The following is a 16,246-nucleotide window of genomic DNA, read 5'->3' on the forward strand; positions in this document are numbered from 1 at the left end:
GGTTGCAGACCCCTGGCTTAGAGGGACTATCATATTCACAAATATGCAGAATGTATCATAAATGCACAAGTCGAAATTTACATAAAGAGCAGCCCCGGTTGAATATTATGCCCAGCACAAGTTCATTGTAAATGTGACTGATGAGAAGCGCTTACGCCTTATTTCTTCCTTTTGATGATATAAGTAATTGCAGTTGTTTATTACACCTGTATGGAACAGAACAATGATATGCGCAGACTTTTTAATATATTGAACTGGTGAATCATAGCAGATAAATATTGACATTTTTATTATTGCCAACCTAGACGCGGTTTATGCTCTGGTAGTGTTTTCAATCTATGGAGCCCTGATATTATTTATTGTCGTTGCTGGATTAAACAGCAGTGTTTGACTGTCAATTATAACATCTCGACCAACGGCCTTGTCGTGTTGGGATATCTGAGACAGCGTTGCAGTAGCTGTGCTAATTCCTGCAAGACCGAAGACGGAGGGTTGCATTTGGCAAGAAGTCATCTACTGGCCACAGGTTGGCTTCTGGTATCCCGCAAGGGGCAGTTCTTTTGCCAATGTTGTTTAATATCTGCATGCACCCTCTTGACTGGAAGATTGGACTGGGTTGTCATCAATATGCTGATGACACCCAGTTGTATCTGGCGATGGACGGCCGGCTGAAAACCGCCTAGGTGTTTTGGCTAGCTCAGGGTTAGGCAACCTTTACCACCCAAAGAGCCATTTGGACCCGTTTTCCATGGCCCCAAAGATCTACCGAGCCGGGCCTTCGGTTCGGCCCATCCACTCACCTTTCCTTCCAGCACTGCTCTGGAGGGCTGGAGGGACCCACCCATGCTACCATCCAACCTCCAGGCCGTGTGGAGCCGCAGTATAAGGCTGAAAGAGCCGCATGCGGCTCCGGAGCCACAGGTTGCAGACCCCTGGGCTAGCTGTTTGGAGGCTGGGATGGAAGACAGCCAGTTGAGGTTAAATCCAGTGAAGACCGCCGTCCTGTGGCTGAGCCATGGGGTAGGTAGGTGAGTACCAGTTGCTGCTTCTTGATGGTTGGGGTCCAGCTTGTGGCTGCTCCAGTAATCAAGAGCCGGGGCGTGTTCCTCAATGCCTCCCTGCCGACAGAGTTTCAGGTGGATTGCATTACTCACTTGGCATTTTACCATCTTTGCCAGGTGAAACAGCTGGCTCTCTATCTGTCCCAGAACGACTTAGGCACAATGATCCATATCACAGTCACCTCTAGGCTGGACTACTGTAACTCTCTCTTTGCGGGGCTACCCTTGGGCCTGGCTCTGGATACTCCAGCTGGCTCAGATTGCAGCAGCGGGGGCCCCTATTTTGACCACCTCGGTCTGTGCCTTGTGAGGACCATGGCCCTGTGGACACTTTTCATTCAGCCTAGTTCAGTCAATATGCATTAAATGATGAAGGAATTCTCTGCACTCCTTTGCCAATTGCTTCCCTTAATTGCAGCAGTGGCGTAGGAGGTTAAGAGCTCGTGTATCTAATCTGGAGGAACCGGGTTTGATTCCCCGCTCTGCCGCCTGAGCTGTGGAGGCTTATCTGGGGCATTCAGATTAGCCTGTGCACTCCCACACACACCAGCTGGGTGACCTTGGGCTAGTCACAGCTTCTCGGAGCTCTCTCAGCCCCACCTACCTCACAGGGTGTTTGTTGTGAGGGGGGAAGGGCAAGGAGATTGTCAGCCCCGTTGAGTCTCCTGCAGGAGAGAAAGGGGGGATATAAATCCAAACTCTTTTTCTTCTTCTTAAACCTCCACAGGCTTCATTGCTTTCCTGGGGCTCTACCTGATGTTTGGATATGGGGCTTCACTCCTTTGCAATCTCATTGGCTTCGTCTATCCAGCTTACGTTTCGTAAGTACCCATTTCAGGCTTGCATGCGAATTGTGCTTCAGAAGCAATTTTGGAGAAGGCCAACCTGGCATTGGGAGAGAAACATTGGGACTATGGCAGGGAGCCTCCCTGCCATTAAACTCATTGGGGTGGCTAGTCACTCTGTAGGTCCTACTTCTGTGGTGGCAAACCTTTGGCACTCCAGATGTTATGGACTACAATTCCCATCAGCCCCTGCCAGCATGGCCAATTGATGGGGCTGATGGGAATTGTAGTCCATGACATCTGGAGTGCCAAAGGTTCGCCACCACTGTCCTACTTCATAGGGTGGTTGTAAGGATAAAGTAGGAGGAGCAGAGAACTGCCCTGTCTGTCAGCCAGAAATGTAAAGCCACCTAAAAGCATCTTGCTTGAACAAGGGGTGAAAGTGGGTGGAATGGAACCTTGCGGGATTTCTGAATTCCTCTTTTAATGTTGTGAATATAGCTTTAAAAAAACAGCTGTGTGGAAAAGGGGAAACTAGTCTCGTCCTTGGTATTTTACCAGCCTTCTCGGAATCGAACAGTGCTGACCAGGTGCTGTGCAGATGTTTCATTTCCTGATCAGTTGGCAACGTGTGGGTTTTCCCTAACTAGAAAACCAGGTTGGGGTGATTGCTGTGATGCTTAAGATGGAAGTGGGGAGTCATGGGATTGTCAGCCAGGCTGGGGAGCAGAATGAGAAGATCCAGGATTCAGAGAGACCCATCTGTTTATTTCCTCAGTACCCCTTTATCCCCGTGGTGGCGAACCTTTGGCACTCCAGATGTTATGGACTACAATTCCCATCAGCCCCTGCCAGCATGGCCAATTGGCCATGCTGGCAGGTGCTGATGGGAATTGTAGTCCATAACATCTGGAGTGCCAAAGGTTCGCCACCACTGCTTTATCCCATCTGCTCTTCCGCGGAATGTCGTGGTGGGCTTCATGGCTCTCTGCGCCTCGATTTCATCCTTCCAACATGCGGCGGCTTAAGCAGAGAGAAAAACCAACTTTTTTGCCACTGGCTCGCAACCAAGCCTGTGCCGGACCTTTGCAAACTCAGAGGCGTTACTGAGATTGGGGGAGGGGGGGTTGATCTCCTTGACTTGACCCGCTCTCTGTCATCTCTTGATTCTTGATTCAGCATCAAAGCCATTGAGAGTTCTTCTAAAGATGACGACACGACGTGGCTGACCTACTGGGTGGTCTACGGGCTCTTCAGTGTGGCTGAATTCTTTTCTGACACTTTCCTGTACTGGTTTCCATTTTACTATGCTGGCAAGGTAAGCAGGGGTTCAGGCCGCTGTGGGGCACGATGGGCCGGGCAAAAGAGAGAACGGGGTTTATTGGGGTTTATTCCACTGGAGGCCTTGGGCATAAGTGTGGTTCATTTCTAGGGATGTGCCTGAAATTCTCATCCTGTTTTTATTTCTCGCAATGTAAATGGTGCAGTATTTATTTAGAAGAGAAGAAGAAGAAGAAGAGTATGGATGTATATCCCCCCTTTCTCTCCTGCAGGAGACTCAAAGGGGCTTACAATCTCCTTGCCCTTCCCCCCTCACAACAAACACCCTGTGAGGTAGGTGGGGCTGAGAGAGCTCCGAGAAGCTGTGACTAGCCCAAGGTCACCCAGCTGCCGTGTGTGGGAGTGCACAGGCTAATCTGAATTCCCCAGAGAAGCCTCAACAGCTCAGGCGGCAGAGCGGAGAATCAAACCCGGTTCCTCCAGATTAGATACACGAGCTCTTAACCTCCTACGCCACTGCTGCAATTAAGGGAAGCAATTGGCAAAGGAGTGCAGAGAATCCCTTCATCATTTAATGCATATTGACTGAACTAGGCTGAATGAAAAGTGTCCACAGGGTCCAAGAGAAAACGATATCAGTTCGTTGAGCATTTTTAACTGGAGGTGTGGGAAGGGAATCCACAAGAGAACCCGATGACCCTTCTATGCTTTCCACTACTGGCAGCCCAATCCTAAACTCAGCTGTGCCTGATTAGTGGGCTTAGGTGGACCTAACTTAGGTGGACAGGATGGTATAGTGTATTCACTGAGGTGGGAATCCATTTCTAGTTCTGCCCTCTTAGGAGACTTCTGTCTCTCACTGAAGGCAGCTGACAAACAAAAACCCTACAATAAAGGGATACATACAGTGGTGGGATCCAAAAATTTTAGTAACAGGTTCCCTCGCCAGCCCCCCCTCAACAAAGGGGCAGAGGCGTACCTAGGCAAACCTGAGCCCTGGGCAAAACCTGAGTTATAAGCCCCCCCATGGGCAGCCCCCCCCCACAACCCCCCAAAATCTTTTTGCATCAGGTCATTTCTAAATCATCATCACATTATAAAAAATGCCCCAGCTCACAAATCTGAACACAGCAATGGTGAAACACACAGGTTCTTTGATAGAGACTGGTGAGATAAAAGGTACGAAAGGCTGAGAATCAATGAATTGCAGTACCTGAAAGGGATTAACCCAGTTCAGGGAGTTACATTATTAGTCGCAATTGCTACATGGAACCTTCACGTTCAAAGGCAGGATGCCTCTCGGGGAGGCGAGGGCGTGGAGATGGAAAAGCGGACCCCCTCTCGGCACACACAAATAATTAGTAACCCACTCTCGGGAACTGGTGAGAACCTGCTGGATCCCAACTCTGGATACATACATCTAATGGTTTTTGAAAACTTGATGTATGTATGTGTTTCTTTATTTGTCTTCTTGGGTTGTTCCCCAAATGTGCTCAGGGTGGCTTACAACGAGGAAATTGCCCATCATCGATATCATCGTACAATAAAACACCATAAAAATGGATATGAAATTCCACAATCCCAAAAAACCTCGACACCTTGCAATCGAGCCTTTCAAACATAACCAATGCCCTCTTACATCAACATTTTCAAACCTGTTGGGGAAGGAAAAAAGGGAAGGAGGGCATGGGAGGCCAACTTTTGCTGCCCTCAACCACGGGCCCGGCGGAACATCCCCGTCTTGTAAGCCCTGCAAAATTGTGCTACGTTCTGCACGGTCTACCTCAACTGAGCATTTCACCGGACCAGAGCTAGGGCCAAAAAAGCCCAGGCAGGAACCACTTGAGCGCAAAGTTCTTTGGGGAGAGGCATTCTCGCAGGTACAACGGTCCTTCTCGGCGACACGTGTGTCTAGCCAAAAGCCACACCACTATATATGCTAAATGATGCAGCTGGCCTCCACTCAAGCCAGGGCCTTCACGGCGCTGGCCCCTGCCTGGTGGAACACTCTCCCTCCAACTGTCCGGGCCCTGTGGGACCTTGGGGATTTCCGCAGGGCCTGTAAGACTGAGTTGTTCCACCGGGCCTTTGGAGGATGCCCCTGCTCCCTCCTCTTTACCCCCATGGGACCTAATACCATCAGGACCCATTATTTCACATTAGGAGGGTTTTGTAAGGGCGCGGGCGATGTTCTAAGATACTACTGTTGTTTTAATTATATGTATGTTTTTAGCTGATGTTTTATCTGTGCACCGCCCTGAGCCCTTCGGGGATAGGGCGGTATACTACTACTACTACTAATAATAATAATAATAATAATAATAATGTGGGCTGAGAGAGCTCTGAAGAACTGTGACTAGCCCAAGGTCACCCAGCTGGCGTGTGCTGGAATGCACAGGCTACTCTAGTTCACCAGATAAGCCTCCACAGCTCAAATGGCAGAGCGGGGAATCAAACCCGGTTCCTCCAGATTAGAGTACACCTGCTCTTAACCACTACGCCACTGCTGCTCCTTGAGGGCTTTGGAAAGCTTGAATCTACCCTTTGAGTGGAGCTGCACGCGAAAGAAGTTATAAAATTATTGTTAGCACTCGCAACAGCAGTAATTGGCTGCTGTGGGTTTTCTAGGCTGTGTAATCTGGCAGGTTTTGCTCCTAGTGTTTCACCCGCATCTATGCCTGGCATCTGCTGAAGCTTGTCACAGTGAGATGTGATTCTCTCCGTGGCATGGGATGGGGTGATTGGGTGGTGCAGCATACATTTTTTCCACCTCACAATTGAATCCCAGCCAGATACCTGTGAATGTGGCTCAATCCTCCCCCCCCCCGCCTCCATACACACACACGTGGACAAAACACATACCTCTCTGAAGATGCCAGCTGTAGATGCAGGCGAAACACTAGGAGCACGCCACGGACAGATCAGGCCACGGTCATGCAGCCCTGGAAACCCACAACAGCCAGTTGATTCCGGCCATGAAAGTCTTCAACAGCAACTGTAATTTTTATTTATTTCGCTATTGGCCTTGTCTCCCTTCCCCCCCGCCCCCACCTGGCCTGGGCCCAGTGCGGCCAACGCACATGACAATACAAATACAAAACTCCAAACAAAATGTAGCAAGGATAAACAAAACGTTTAAATTACCATATCAGTATCAATACAAAGATGGTGACAGTAATATAAATCACTTAGGGACCCTTTATAGCCGTGGTGGTGAACCTTTGGCACTCCAGATGTTATGGGCTGCAATTCCCATCAGCCCCTGCCAGCATGGCCAGTAGTCCATAACATCTGGAGTGCCAAAGGTTCGCCACCACTGCTTTATAGGCTGAAGAGTGTTTGGGACAGAGACAGAAAATCTGGGCACTTGTTTTTTGAGAACCGAAACCAGAACGCATTTATTACTTTGTGCAACATGCTTTCGGGGAGTCAGTCCCGGATTCTCAGCATTGAATATGGTTTGGTGTGCTGAGTTCTCGAAGACAGGGGCTCATTTAATTCTGGTGGAAAGGCCTGCCGTTGCATTCTCAAGGCTGCAGCTGATCCAGATGCTTCGGGCGCTGTCTCTTCCCTCCTTGCCTGCTAGGAATACCAGTTCCTCGTGAGCGACGCACAGAGTTCCTGCTCTCCTTTACATTTTCATATTATTCCTCAAAAATTTTGTATTGCTGTTTATTTGGATCAATTACCTGTTTCTAATCAATGGTACTGACTGAAGCTAGATCAGGGGTAGGGAACCTTTAACACTCAAAGAGCCATTTGGACCTGTTTTCCATGGGAAAAGAAAACATTTGGAGCCGCAAATAATTTTTGACATTTAAAATAAAGATAACACTATATATATAGGGGTTTTTTTTACCTTTTACTCCGCTCATTCTGAGAAGCGCATGGATGCGCCCGCCCTGCTGCCTGCAGGGCGGGCAAGCATGCAGCCGGCGGCTCAGCCTTGCCGGCCGCCGGGAAAGCGCCCGCCTCGCTCCAACGGGGCGGGCAAGAGGGGAAGCCCGCGGCGCGGCCCAGCCAACCGTGGGCAGTTGGTGCGCCTGCCCTGCTGCCTGCAGGGCAGGCAAGGATGGGGCCGATAGCTCAGCTCGTGGAGCCACAGTGCAAGGGCAGAAGAGCCGCATGCGGCTCTCGAGCCGCAGGTTCCCTACCCCTGAGCTAGATGAAACGCCTTTCCTTCTCCGTGACTAGATGGTCGGTTTTCTAAAATCCCAAGGCACAAACGACGTTGCTTATTCTGTCCATCAGTAATCGATTCCCTTGAACACACCTTAGTTTTTTTTGTCCTAGATACAATAACTTTAGACCTGATTTTGCTGAATTGTTCCCGGTTAAATTAGAGACGCTATCTGAAAACATTAAAATGGTTAATTTGCTTAATAGCACTGAAGTCGAGATATCTGAAGTAGTAACTAAATTTCTTTTGAAATTCTCGTGTGGTTAGGAATAATACTAATGTTTTACTAAGCTTAGCCTTGTATTCAGTGGTGGGATTCAAATAATTTAACAACTGGTTGTTTACAAGCACCATTTTAACAACCAGTTCTACCAAAGTGGTGCAAACCTGCTGAATCCCACCACTGCTTGTATTGTATTGTTGAAGGATTTCACGGCTGGAATCACTTGGGTGCTGTGTGGTTTCCGGGCTGTATGGCCGTGTTCTAGCAGCATTCTCTCCTGACGTTTCGCCTGCATCTGTGGCTGGCATCTTCAGAGGATCCTCTGAAGATGCCAGCCCCAGATGCAGGCAAAACGTCAGGAGAGCATTCTGTCTATCGCCTGTATTGTGTTTGATATTTCCCAACTAACTTGTTTTGTAAATGCCAAATTACTATCGGAACATGAACTGACTGACTCCCTGCCTGTTACCCCCCTGATTTCTCCAAGTGTATCTTCCTGCTCTGGTGCATGGCTCCCGTTTCGTGGAATGGCTCCCAGTTTCTCTACCACAGCTTCATCCGCCCGTGGTTCCTGAAGCACCACCAGGCGGTGGACAGCGTCCTGAGCGACCTCAGCGGCCATGCCCTCAACGCAGCCTCTGCAGCTTCCAGGGAAGGTAGGTCAGCTTGAGATGAGATGGGGATGCAGCAGAAGGAGAGCCGAAGTCTGCTACCCAGGATGCATTGCAGGGTCACTAGGGCTACCCAATCCCCAGTGAGGGTGGAAATTCTCTGCCCCGAAGTCCTGTTGCCGACCAGCCAATTCCACCCAAAAAACATTAAGAAAAGAAAAATAAGACCTGTCAACTTACAGGAAGTTCTTACTATAGAGTTCCTAGTGATTCCTAGAGTTACCTGGAAGTACAAAATGGTAGCTCTAGGAATTTCCAGAAATTCTATGGTAAGAATTTCCTGTAATCAGTTGAGACCTTACTTTTCATTTTCATTTTTTGGGTGGTGCTCCACAATCTTCCCACTAGTCACCAAAATTTTTGAAGCGTAAAGCACCCAACAGCGGCCTTGATTAGTTCCTGACTTCACTAATCCCTGATGGGTTTATGAATACTGCTTAGGTGTCTAGAAGTCTGTTTCTCAAGCAGCCCCTTTATTGAGGCAGCTGGAATTTTCTGCCTGTAAAACACTTGCCTTTGCACCCTGTCACTGCAGAGGAATTGTCCAAAAACCAGATGGTTTTGCTGCGATGAACGAAACCACCTTGCTATTACCGTGCGTTGAGAAACCCTAGCTGAGACTCGACAATAAAACATGTGTCCCACCGCGCCCCCCCCCCCCACCAACCCCTCCCCTTCCAAATTGCTCCCTGGATTTATTGTCGAAGGCTTTCATGACCCGAATCACTGGGATGTTGTGTGGTTTCTGGGCTGTATGGCCATGTTTCAGTAGCGTTTTCTCCTGACGTTTCGCTTGCATCTGTGGCTGACACCTTCAGAGGATCTGATGTGTTGCGTTTTATCCTTGTTTGTGGTGCGTCTCCATAACAGGGGCAGCGGGGTGAGGCACATCAATTGTAGCTGAAGCTGGGTCGGATGCAGGCTAGATGGGCCATTTCTACCTATTGCCCCTTTCCCCTGCAGATCTTCCCGCTTCTCCTGGCACACTTTGTACGCACACAAATGGTTTCTCCTGGCCCCCTTTCTCCCAGGAGATCAGTGGGTTGCCGTGGGAACGAGGAAGCAGGAACATTCCATCCTGCCCGTGGAGAATTTAGTCCTGATGCCACCCTCTGTGTCTGGTCTATGAACGTCACAGCTCTGTCATTGTAGAGCAGTGGCGTAGTCCCAGGGTGCACGAGTGCCCCGGGCACGGTTCCCCCTCACTCCACCCCTGTTGCAGAGTTAAACCCAGACGCTGGCAAAGTAGATTGCAGCAGGGGGGAAATTTTGCAGCCCCAGAGGTAGAAAACTTTTCACCCTGAGATCTGAGAATGTTCTAGGCACTGAACTTTTGTTTTCAAGATTCCTTAATGGGGATGTCTTCGTTTTTTTGCCGTCCAGTCACAGATGACTGATAGTTGATAGTTCCATGGGAATGTCAACTCAATGCATGGCAGCTGTGAAAAAGGCAAACTCTATGCTGGGGATAATTAGGAAAGGAATCGAGAATAAAACTGCAAAGATTGTCATAAAGCAGTGGTGCTACCGCACTTGGAGTACTGTGTTCAGTTCTGGTCGCCCCATCTCAAAAAGGATATTGAAAGAGATAGAAAAGGTGCAGAGAAGGGCAACAAGGATGATTGAGGGACTGGAGCACCTTCCTTATGAGGAGAGGCTGCAGCGTTTGGGACTCTTTAGTTTGGAGAGGAGACATCTGAGGGGGGATATGATTGAAGTCTATAAAAATATGCATGGGGAAGAAAATGTTGACAGAGAGAAATTTTTCTCTCTTTCTCACAATACTAGAACCAGGGGGCATTCATTGAAAATGCTGCGGGGAAGAATTAGAACTAATAAAAGGAAACACTTCTTCACGCAACGTGTGATTGGTATTTGGAATATGCTGCCACAGGAGGTGGTGATGGCCACTCACCTGGATAGCTTTAAAAGGGGCTTGGACAGATTGATGGAGGAGAAGTCGATTTATGGCTACCAATCTTGATCCTCCTTGATCTGAGATTGCAAATGCCTTAACAGTCCAGGTGCTCGGGAGCAACAGCCGCAGAAGGCCATTGCTTTCACCTCCTGCCTGTGAGCTCCCAAAGGCACCTGGTGGGCCACTGCGAGTAGCAGAGTGCTGGACTAGATGGACTCTGGTCTGATCCAGCTGGCTTGTTCTTATGTTCTTATGACTCGTGATAATCCCATGGGGTTTTTGTGGCAGGAGATGTTCAGAGGTTGAGTGGCCATTGCCTGCCTCTGTTTCATAATTCTGATGTTTCTTGGAGCTCACCCATCCAAGTGCTGAGAGTATGCAGGATCAGGGCTGAAAGTGTGCAACGGGCCCAATGCCTTAACTCAGGGGTCTGCAACCTGCGGCTCTCCAGATGTTCCTGGACTACAATTCCCATCAGCCCCTGCCACCATGGCCATGCTGGCAGGGGCTGATGGGAATTGTAGTCAAGGCTGCCTCCTGAGCTCCGCATGATTCTAGGCTCCCTATTCTACTACACCAGGGTGGCACTTTAATGTGGACTAGAAGCATTTTTTTTAAAAAAAGCAACGTCATCAGCCTACCATATTCTGCATCTTTCCTTGGTTTGTGACATAATGTTCGTTCGGTGTCTTTCTCTTTTCCTCCTTCTGCTCAGTTTTCCAGGCTCTGGCCAACAGTCTCACCCCTGGAGTTGAAGGTAGCAACCACCTCCCTCAAACACCCGAGGAAAATAATCCCCCCTTCCCAGTTTATATCCTATTTACGTTATTGCTTTGCAGGGCTCACCGCTGTTTTCCAGCCTGTCTTTCAAGGCTGATACAAGAGTTCATGAGAAACTCCTTAAAATGGCATTATGTTTTGTGTCGTTACCATGTGCATGCCCTACAGGGTTGTTGTGTGGCCTCCTGTGATTGTGTGTGAGTTGCTGCCTTTCCAAGTGTGTGTAGTTTTCTTCACTCCCCACCTTTCTTCCTCCAAGTGGCTGTAATAGATGGAATCAGGAATCAGGAATACACAGACATGGGTGAAAGCTCAGATCTCGTTTCTCCGTTTGTGTCCTAACTCCCCACGAGCTTCAGCTCAGCTCTGGCTTAACCTACGTGCACAAAGTAGATTAGGGAGGCGTTGTGCTTTCCTGCCAATGAAACGCACAGGCTGGGATATCCGGGGGGAGGGAGAAGGTACAGAGTCTATTCTTAGTCTCCATGTGGCTTCAGAAGGTCACGTCTACGAAGTTGTCTTCTGCAGAGCTGGACCTTTGGCCTGTCTATCTCAGCTCAGTTGCCAATCGGCTGAGGCGGCTCTCTGGGTTTCTAGCCCGCCTACTTCCAGAGATCCTTTAGCCGGACATCCCGAGATGCAAAGTGTGTGCTAAGCTTCTGAGACTTTGGCCTATTAACCTATCGTCAGGGTGTACAATCGTACTCCCTTATGAGATGGTCTTACTCCAAGACAAACCACTGGTCAATCTGCTCCCTTTCCAGTCAGTCTATCCACAGAAGCTCCTGTTCCAACAAAGTACCGTATATACTCGTGTATAAGTCGACCCGCATATAAGTCGAGGCACCTAATTTTACCACAAAAAACTGGGAAAACCTATTGACTCGCGTATAAGTCAAGGGTGGGAAATGCAGCATCAATTGAGGCATCAGTAGGTTAAATGTTTTTGAATATTTATTTCAAAGAAAAACAGTAAACTGGCTCTGTAAGTGGAAAAGAGGGTCAGCAAGAACAATATGGTATCAACAATAACTTTAAAAGTACAAAAACCTTAGCTCAACCAGCAACCAAGCTAAAACACAAGAGTTAAAATCCTTCAAAACTGGACTCCTCATCATCATCTGTATGTCCAAATGTAACCCAACTTAGATTTTAAGAGGGATATTATCAGAAATGAAAAATCTACTATTAGCTTCCATTGTAAACAATGGGGGATGGGGCATCCCCTTTGGGGGTCAATAACTTTGGATCCCCTGACCCAAACTTCACCAAACCTGGCTGGTATCATAAAGAGACTCTCCTGATGAGACCAGCCAGGTTTGGTGAAGTTTGGTTCAGAGGGTCCAAAGTTATGGACCCTCAAAAGGGAAGCCCCATCTACTAATAGCTCCCATTGAAAACAATGGGGAATGGGGGCACCTCCTTTGGGGGTCCATAACTTTGGACCCCCTGAACCAAACTTTACCAAACTTGGCTGGTATCATCAGGAGAGTCTTCTGAGGGTACCCTGAAATTCTGGTGCCTCTAGCATAATAACTGCGCCCCCTGCTGGCCGGCAAAGTAAAAACACACAATTTTTTTTAATGACCTGCATATAAGTTGGGAGCTTTTTCAGCATTAAAAATGTGCTGAAAAATTCGACTTATACATGAGTATATACGGTAGTTGGCTATTTATTTACAATGTTTATAATTCACCTTTCTTACCGACGTTTAGGGCAGATTATGCAATGTAAGTCCGGGGTCCCCAAGAAGGGACTTGTGGGCTCCACGGTAGCTGCCAACCCCTTTCTTGGCCCCTGTCAAGTCTTTTTAGAAAGTGCTGGTGGGACCAGGTGGGGGCTGTTGGCCAGTGGAAGGGGGATGTTTTTGAAACGTTGCTTTGGCAGCAGCTGCCGCCACAACCAAATCATCTTCATGCTATGACCGAAGGTAAGCTGTGGCAGCCATTTTGTGGCCGGCTCCGCCTCCTGCGGCCACCATTTTGTGTCTCCACCCACCCCGTTGTGTGAGAATTCCAAAAAGGGTGGGGCCTCCAATTCAAATAAACACCATCAGCAAGGATGGGACATCCAGCAAATAATGCAAATAGGACCTGGATTGCAGTAATCTGAAAAATGGAGCTGTTAACAACATTGCTGGAGTGATGTAGAAATTACACGGAAGGAACATCCTTGCAGCTATAGACAGCATGTTCTCTGCACAGTAGCATAGTTCCCAGTCCCCTTTGTGAAAGTGTTGTCTTGAACCGGTCTGCTATCATGGAAATGCCATTTTGAATAACTCACAGTGCAGTCCTAAAGAGGCTGATGTCAGTCGAAGCCCATGGCGGCGAACCTTTGGCACTCCAGATGTTATGGACTACAATTCCCATCAGCCCCTGCCAGCATGGCCAATTGGAATTGTAGTCCATAACATCTGGAGTGCCAAAGGTTCACCACCACTGGTATAAGCCCATTCATTTCAATGCCCTCAGACTGGAGTGACTCCATTTAGGATTTCACTGGCAGTTTGGCATAGTTTGGAAAATGCTGGGAGAATAGGAGTCTTCCTGACTTCATCTTCCAGAAGAAGGGGGGGGTGGGTGCACAATTGTTGGCCTTGCCTGTTCTCGGTGGGGAGGGGGGGCTACCTTCAGAAGGTCAAGAATGGCTCCAAATCTATCTTCTTGTTTGGAGATGTCCTTATTTTTTCTTTTCTTTTCCCGCAGTATCCAAAGAAGCCATGAAATGAGCCATCGAATATGAAGACCTACTGGATGACTTTGTGTTTTAAAAAAACAAAACAAGTACTGAATTTCTAGATTTTTTCCCCCCCGCCACGAAATCCAGAGAGCGGTTTGCTTGCACATCGGCAGAGGAATGCTTCTTTTCTATCTCTCAGATCTCCCACCCCCCACCCTCGCCCTGGCCCAGCCTAATGTGCTAACAATGGAACTTCCAAATCGACTCCTTTGGGGAAGTGTCTCTTTTGCTTTTAAAAACTGGTTGTATTGTTTCCTGTCCTCTCCCCCACAAAAACCAAAGAGCTCAGTTGCTTTCTCACTGCCCCCCCCCAAAGGGCTTCCTGTATTTTCTCCAAACTCCAGCAGAGGGCGTCTCTGCTTGTGAGGTCTCTGGGGAATTTGCAGCCCACTCGGGGGAGGTGGCAGGAGCAAAAATGTTGAACCTTTCAATTGTCTAAACTTCTTTCCCTGTCTTAAAAAAGGGGGGGAGGAGGGCAGGGAGACACCTGAATGGTCACATTCCCCCCCCCCAATTACTATTTCCATTCGAGATTTGCAGTTGAGACCTTTTTCTGGCGCGACCTTTAAATATCCCTGCTTAGAGGAGTCAAAAAACGAGGAGAGCGAATCTTTCCGGGGTCCGCTAAGCAATTACTTTGTATTGGAAATGAGGGGATTTCTGGGAACCTCACCGCTGCCGTCCCCTGATCTGGATTACATTCCTCTGAAGGCCTTTAAAAGCCTTGGGGGGTGGGGGGCGGGGAGGAGAGACAGCATCGATCAGACAACCACAGGACAAATGGCTGCCCCATTTCTGAAAGGAAGGTATGCAAAAATACATTTAGGTCTTCCCCAAAAACACAGATGCGCAACACTGGAACCAGTTTTGAGGTGGAATGTCGGCACTGTTGTGAGAGGCGCAACACCCTGTCTGGGATTGTAGTTTGTGCGTACAGAGTATTCGAGGTTTGGCAGGATTTGTGAGTTCTCATGATCCCGGACCAGTTATGGCGATCCAACCAAGCTGTTGTTTGCCCAGCAGGGTCCTGCAAATGCTGTTCCCGTAATGTGCCCGGGTGCAGTTTGCAAACCACTGTCTGAGTGCCTTTAAAAGAGGCAGTGGGGAAAAAGTAACCCTGGCTGGCTCCTGGACTGTTCAATTTGGGAACGCAGAGGCTTCGAAAGAGGGTTTTTCACTGTTGGCGCCCTGACTACTTTAATGGGTTTCTTGGCTCATCCATGCCTTCTTCTCTCCCAGAGTTTCCTTCGTGCGGAGGGCGGGGAGAGGGGAGAGGGGGGTGGAATCTACACATCCTGAAAGGATTTAAATTGCAATTTTGTTTCCCGCTCTGAAGTTTTCTTGGGCAGAAGAAGGACGAGAGGAGGACCCAGTGGAGAGGGGAGGCATCAAATGTATCTCTTGCAAAATAAATGTGAATTTGGGGAAGGTGCCAGGAAGTCCTTTGGCTTTCTGCCTTGTATATTTTTTTTCTGAATGCTAATGGCATACCTTCCCGGTTTTCCGGTTTTGCAGTGGGCTGCCACGGAGTGTGTTTGGGGCGCCGGAGGAACAAGTCATGGAGTTACAGCTCTTTGTTTTGTTAAATCTGATCTGCGCAATAAACTGAAAGATACAGGTTTCATTGGGCGTGGTTGTATGAAGAGGCCCATCAGTCGTGGCCTCAACGGAATGGTGCCTATGAACGGCTTGGCTGGTTGCTAAAGCGCCAGCCAGTAAGAAGGGGGTCCTTGGAGTGCGGCGTTTGGAGCATCTGAGGCTCTCTGTACGGAATCACTTTCTCCAGAGAAGGCTGATAGGAAATATGTGACCCAGCAGTGAACTGGGAAGAGGCTGAAACAGTCTCCTTAGTCATGGGAGGGTACCCAAGATGTGTATCTTTCTCCCTTGCATGCCACCCCTCCCTCCACCAGGGTGGGTGGGCCATGTCCAGATGCCAGGCCCCCCTCCCCTCGCCTGCCACCCCTCACTCCCCCTCAGCTAGGGTGGGCGGGCCAGGTCCTGTGACTATTGCTGAAACTGATGATGGCTTTTGAATCCAAGGTTCTTGCTGATTCTGATTGACAGTCTGTCTAGGTTTTCCAGGTGCTAATCCAGGTGCTCCATCTCCTCGTCCCACACTCTGTGTATGTGAGGTGTCAAGTCATAGATGATTTGTGATGGGCCCATAGGGCAGTGGTGGCGAACCTTTTGCACTCCAGATGTTATGGACTACAATTCCCATCAGCCCTGCCAGCATGGCCAATTGGCCATGCTGGCAGGGGCTGATGGGAATTGTAGTCCATAACATCTGGAGTGCAAAAGGTTCGCCACCACGGCCATAGGGTTTTCAGTGCAAGAGAGTCCAGAGATAGTTTGCCATTGCCTGACTCTGTGTGGGCTGAGAGTTCAGAGAGAACCGTGACTAGCCCGAGGTCACCCAGCAGACTTCATATAGAGGAGCGGGGAAACAAATCCAGTTTGCCAGATAAAAGTCCGCTGCTCTTAACCACTACACCACTTTGCTCTCTTTCCCCTGCCCGAGCAGGAATTATATACCACCTCTGAATGTATGCAGCTACCTTTTATCAGATGAGACCTCTGATCCCTCCGCCCCACTTGGGT

At 48.8% G+C, this 16,246-nt stretch overlaps 1 protein-coding gene across 1 annotated transcript; it reads left to right on the plus strand.

The window, feature by feature from the left end:
- Positions 1-1,223: 1,223 nt before the first annotated feature.
- LOC125432698 (receptor expression-enhancing protein 6-like) lies at positions 1,224-15,264 on the plus strand. The gene is made up of 6 exons (XM_048496532.1): positions 1,224-1,356; positions 1,777-1,882; positions 3,026-3,164; positions 8,018-8,186; positions 10,835-10,876; positions 13,609-15,264. Exons 1-6 carry the CDS (start codon positions 1,224-1,226, stop codon positions 13,629-13,631), a joined length of 612 nt encoding a protein of 203 aa, XP_048352489.1. The 3' UTR covers positions 13,632-15,264.
- The last annotated feature ends 982 nt before the right edge of the window (positions 15,265-16,246 follow it).

The sequence above is a fragment of the Sphaerodactylus townsendi genome, linkage group LG05 (genome assembly GCF_021028975.2).
Source record: "Sphaerodactylus townsendi isolate TG3544 linkage group LG05, MPM_Stown_v2.3, whole genome shotgun sequence".
Taxonomy (NCBI): domain Eukaryota; kingdom Metazoa; phylum Chordata; class Lepidosauria; order Squamata; family Sphaerodactylidae; genus Sphaerodactylus; species Sphaerodactylus townsendi.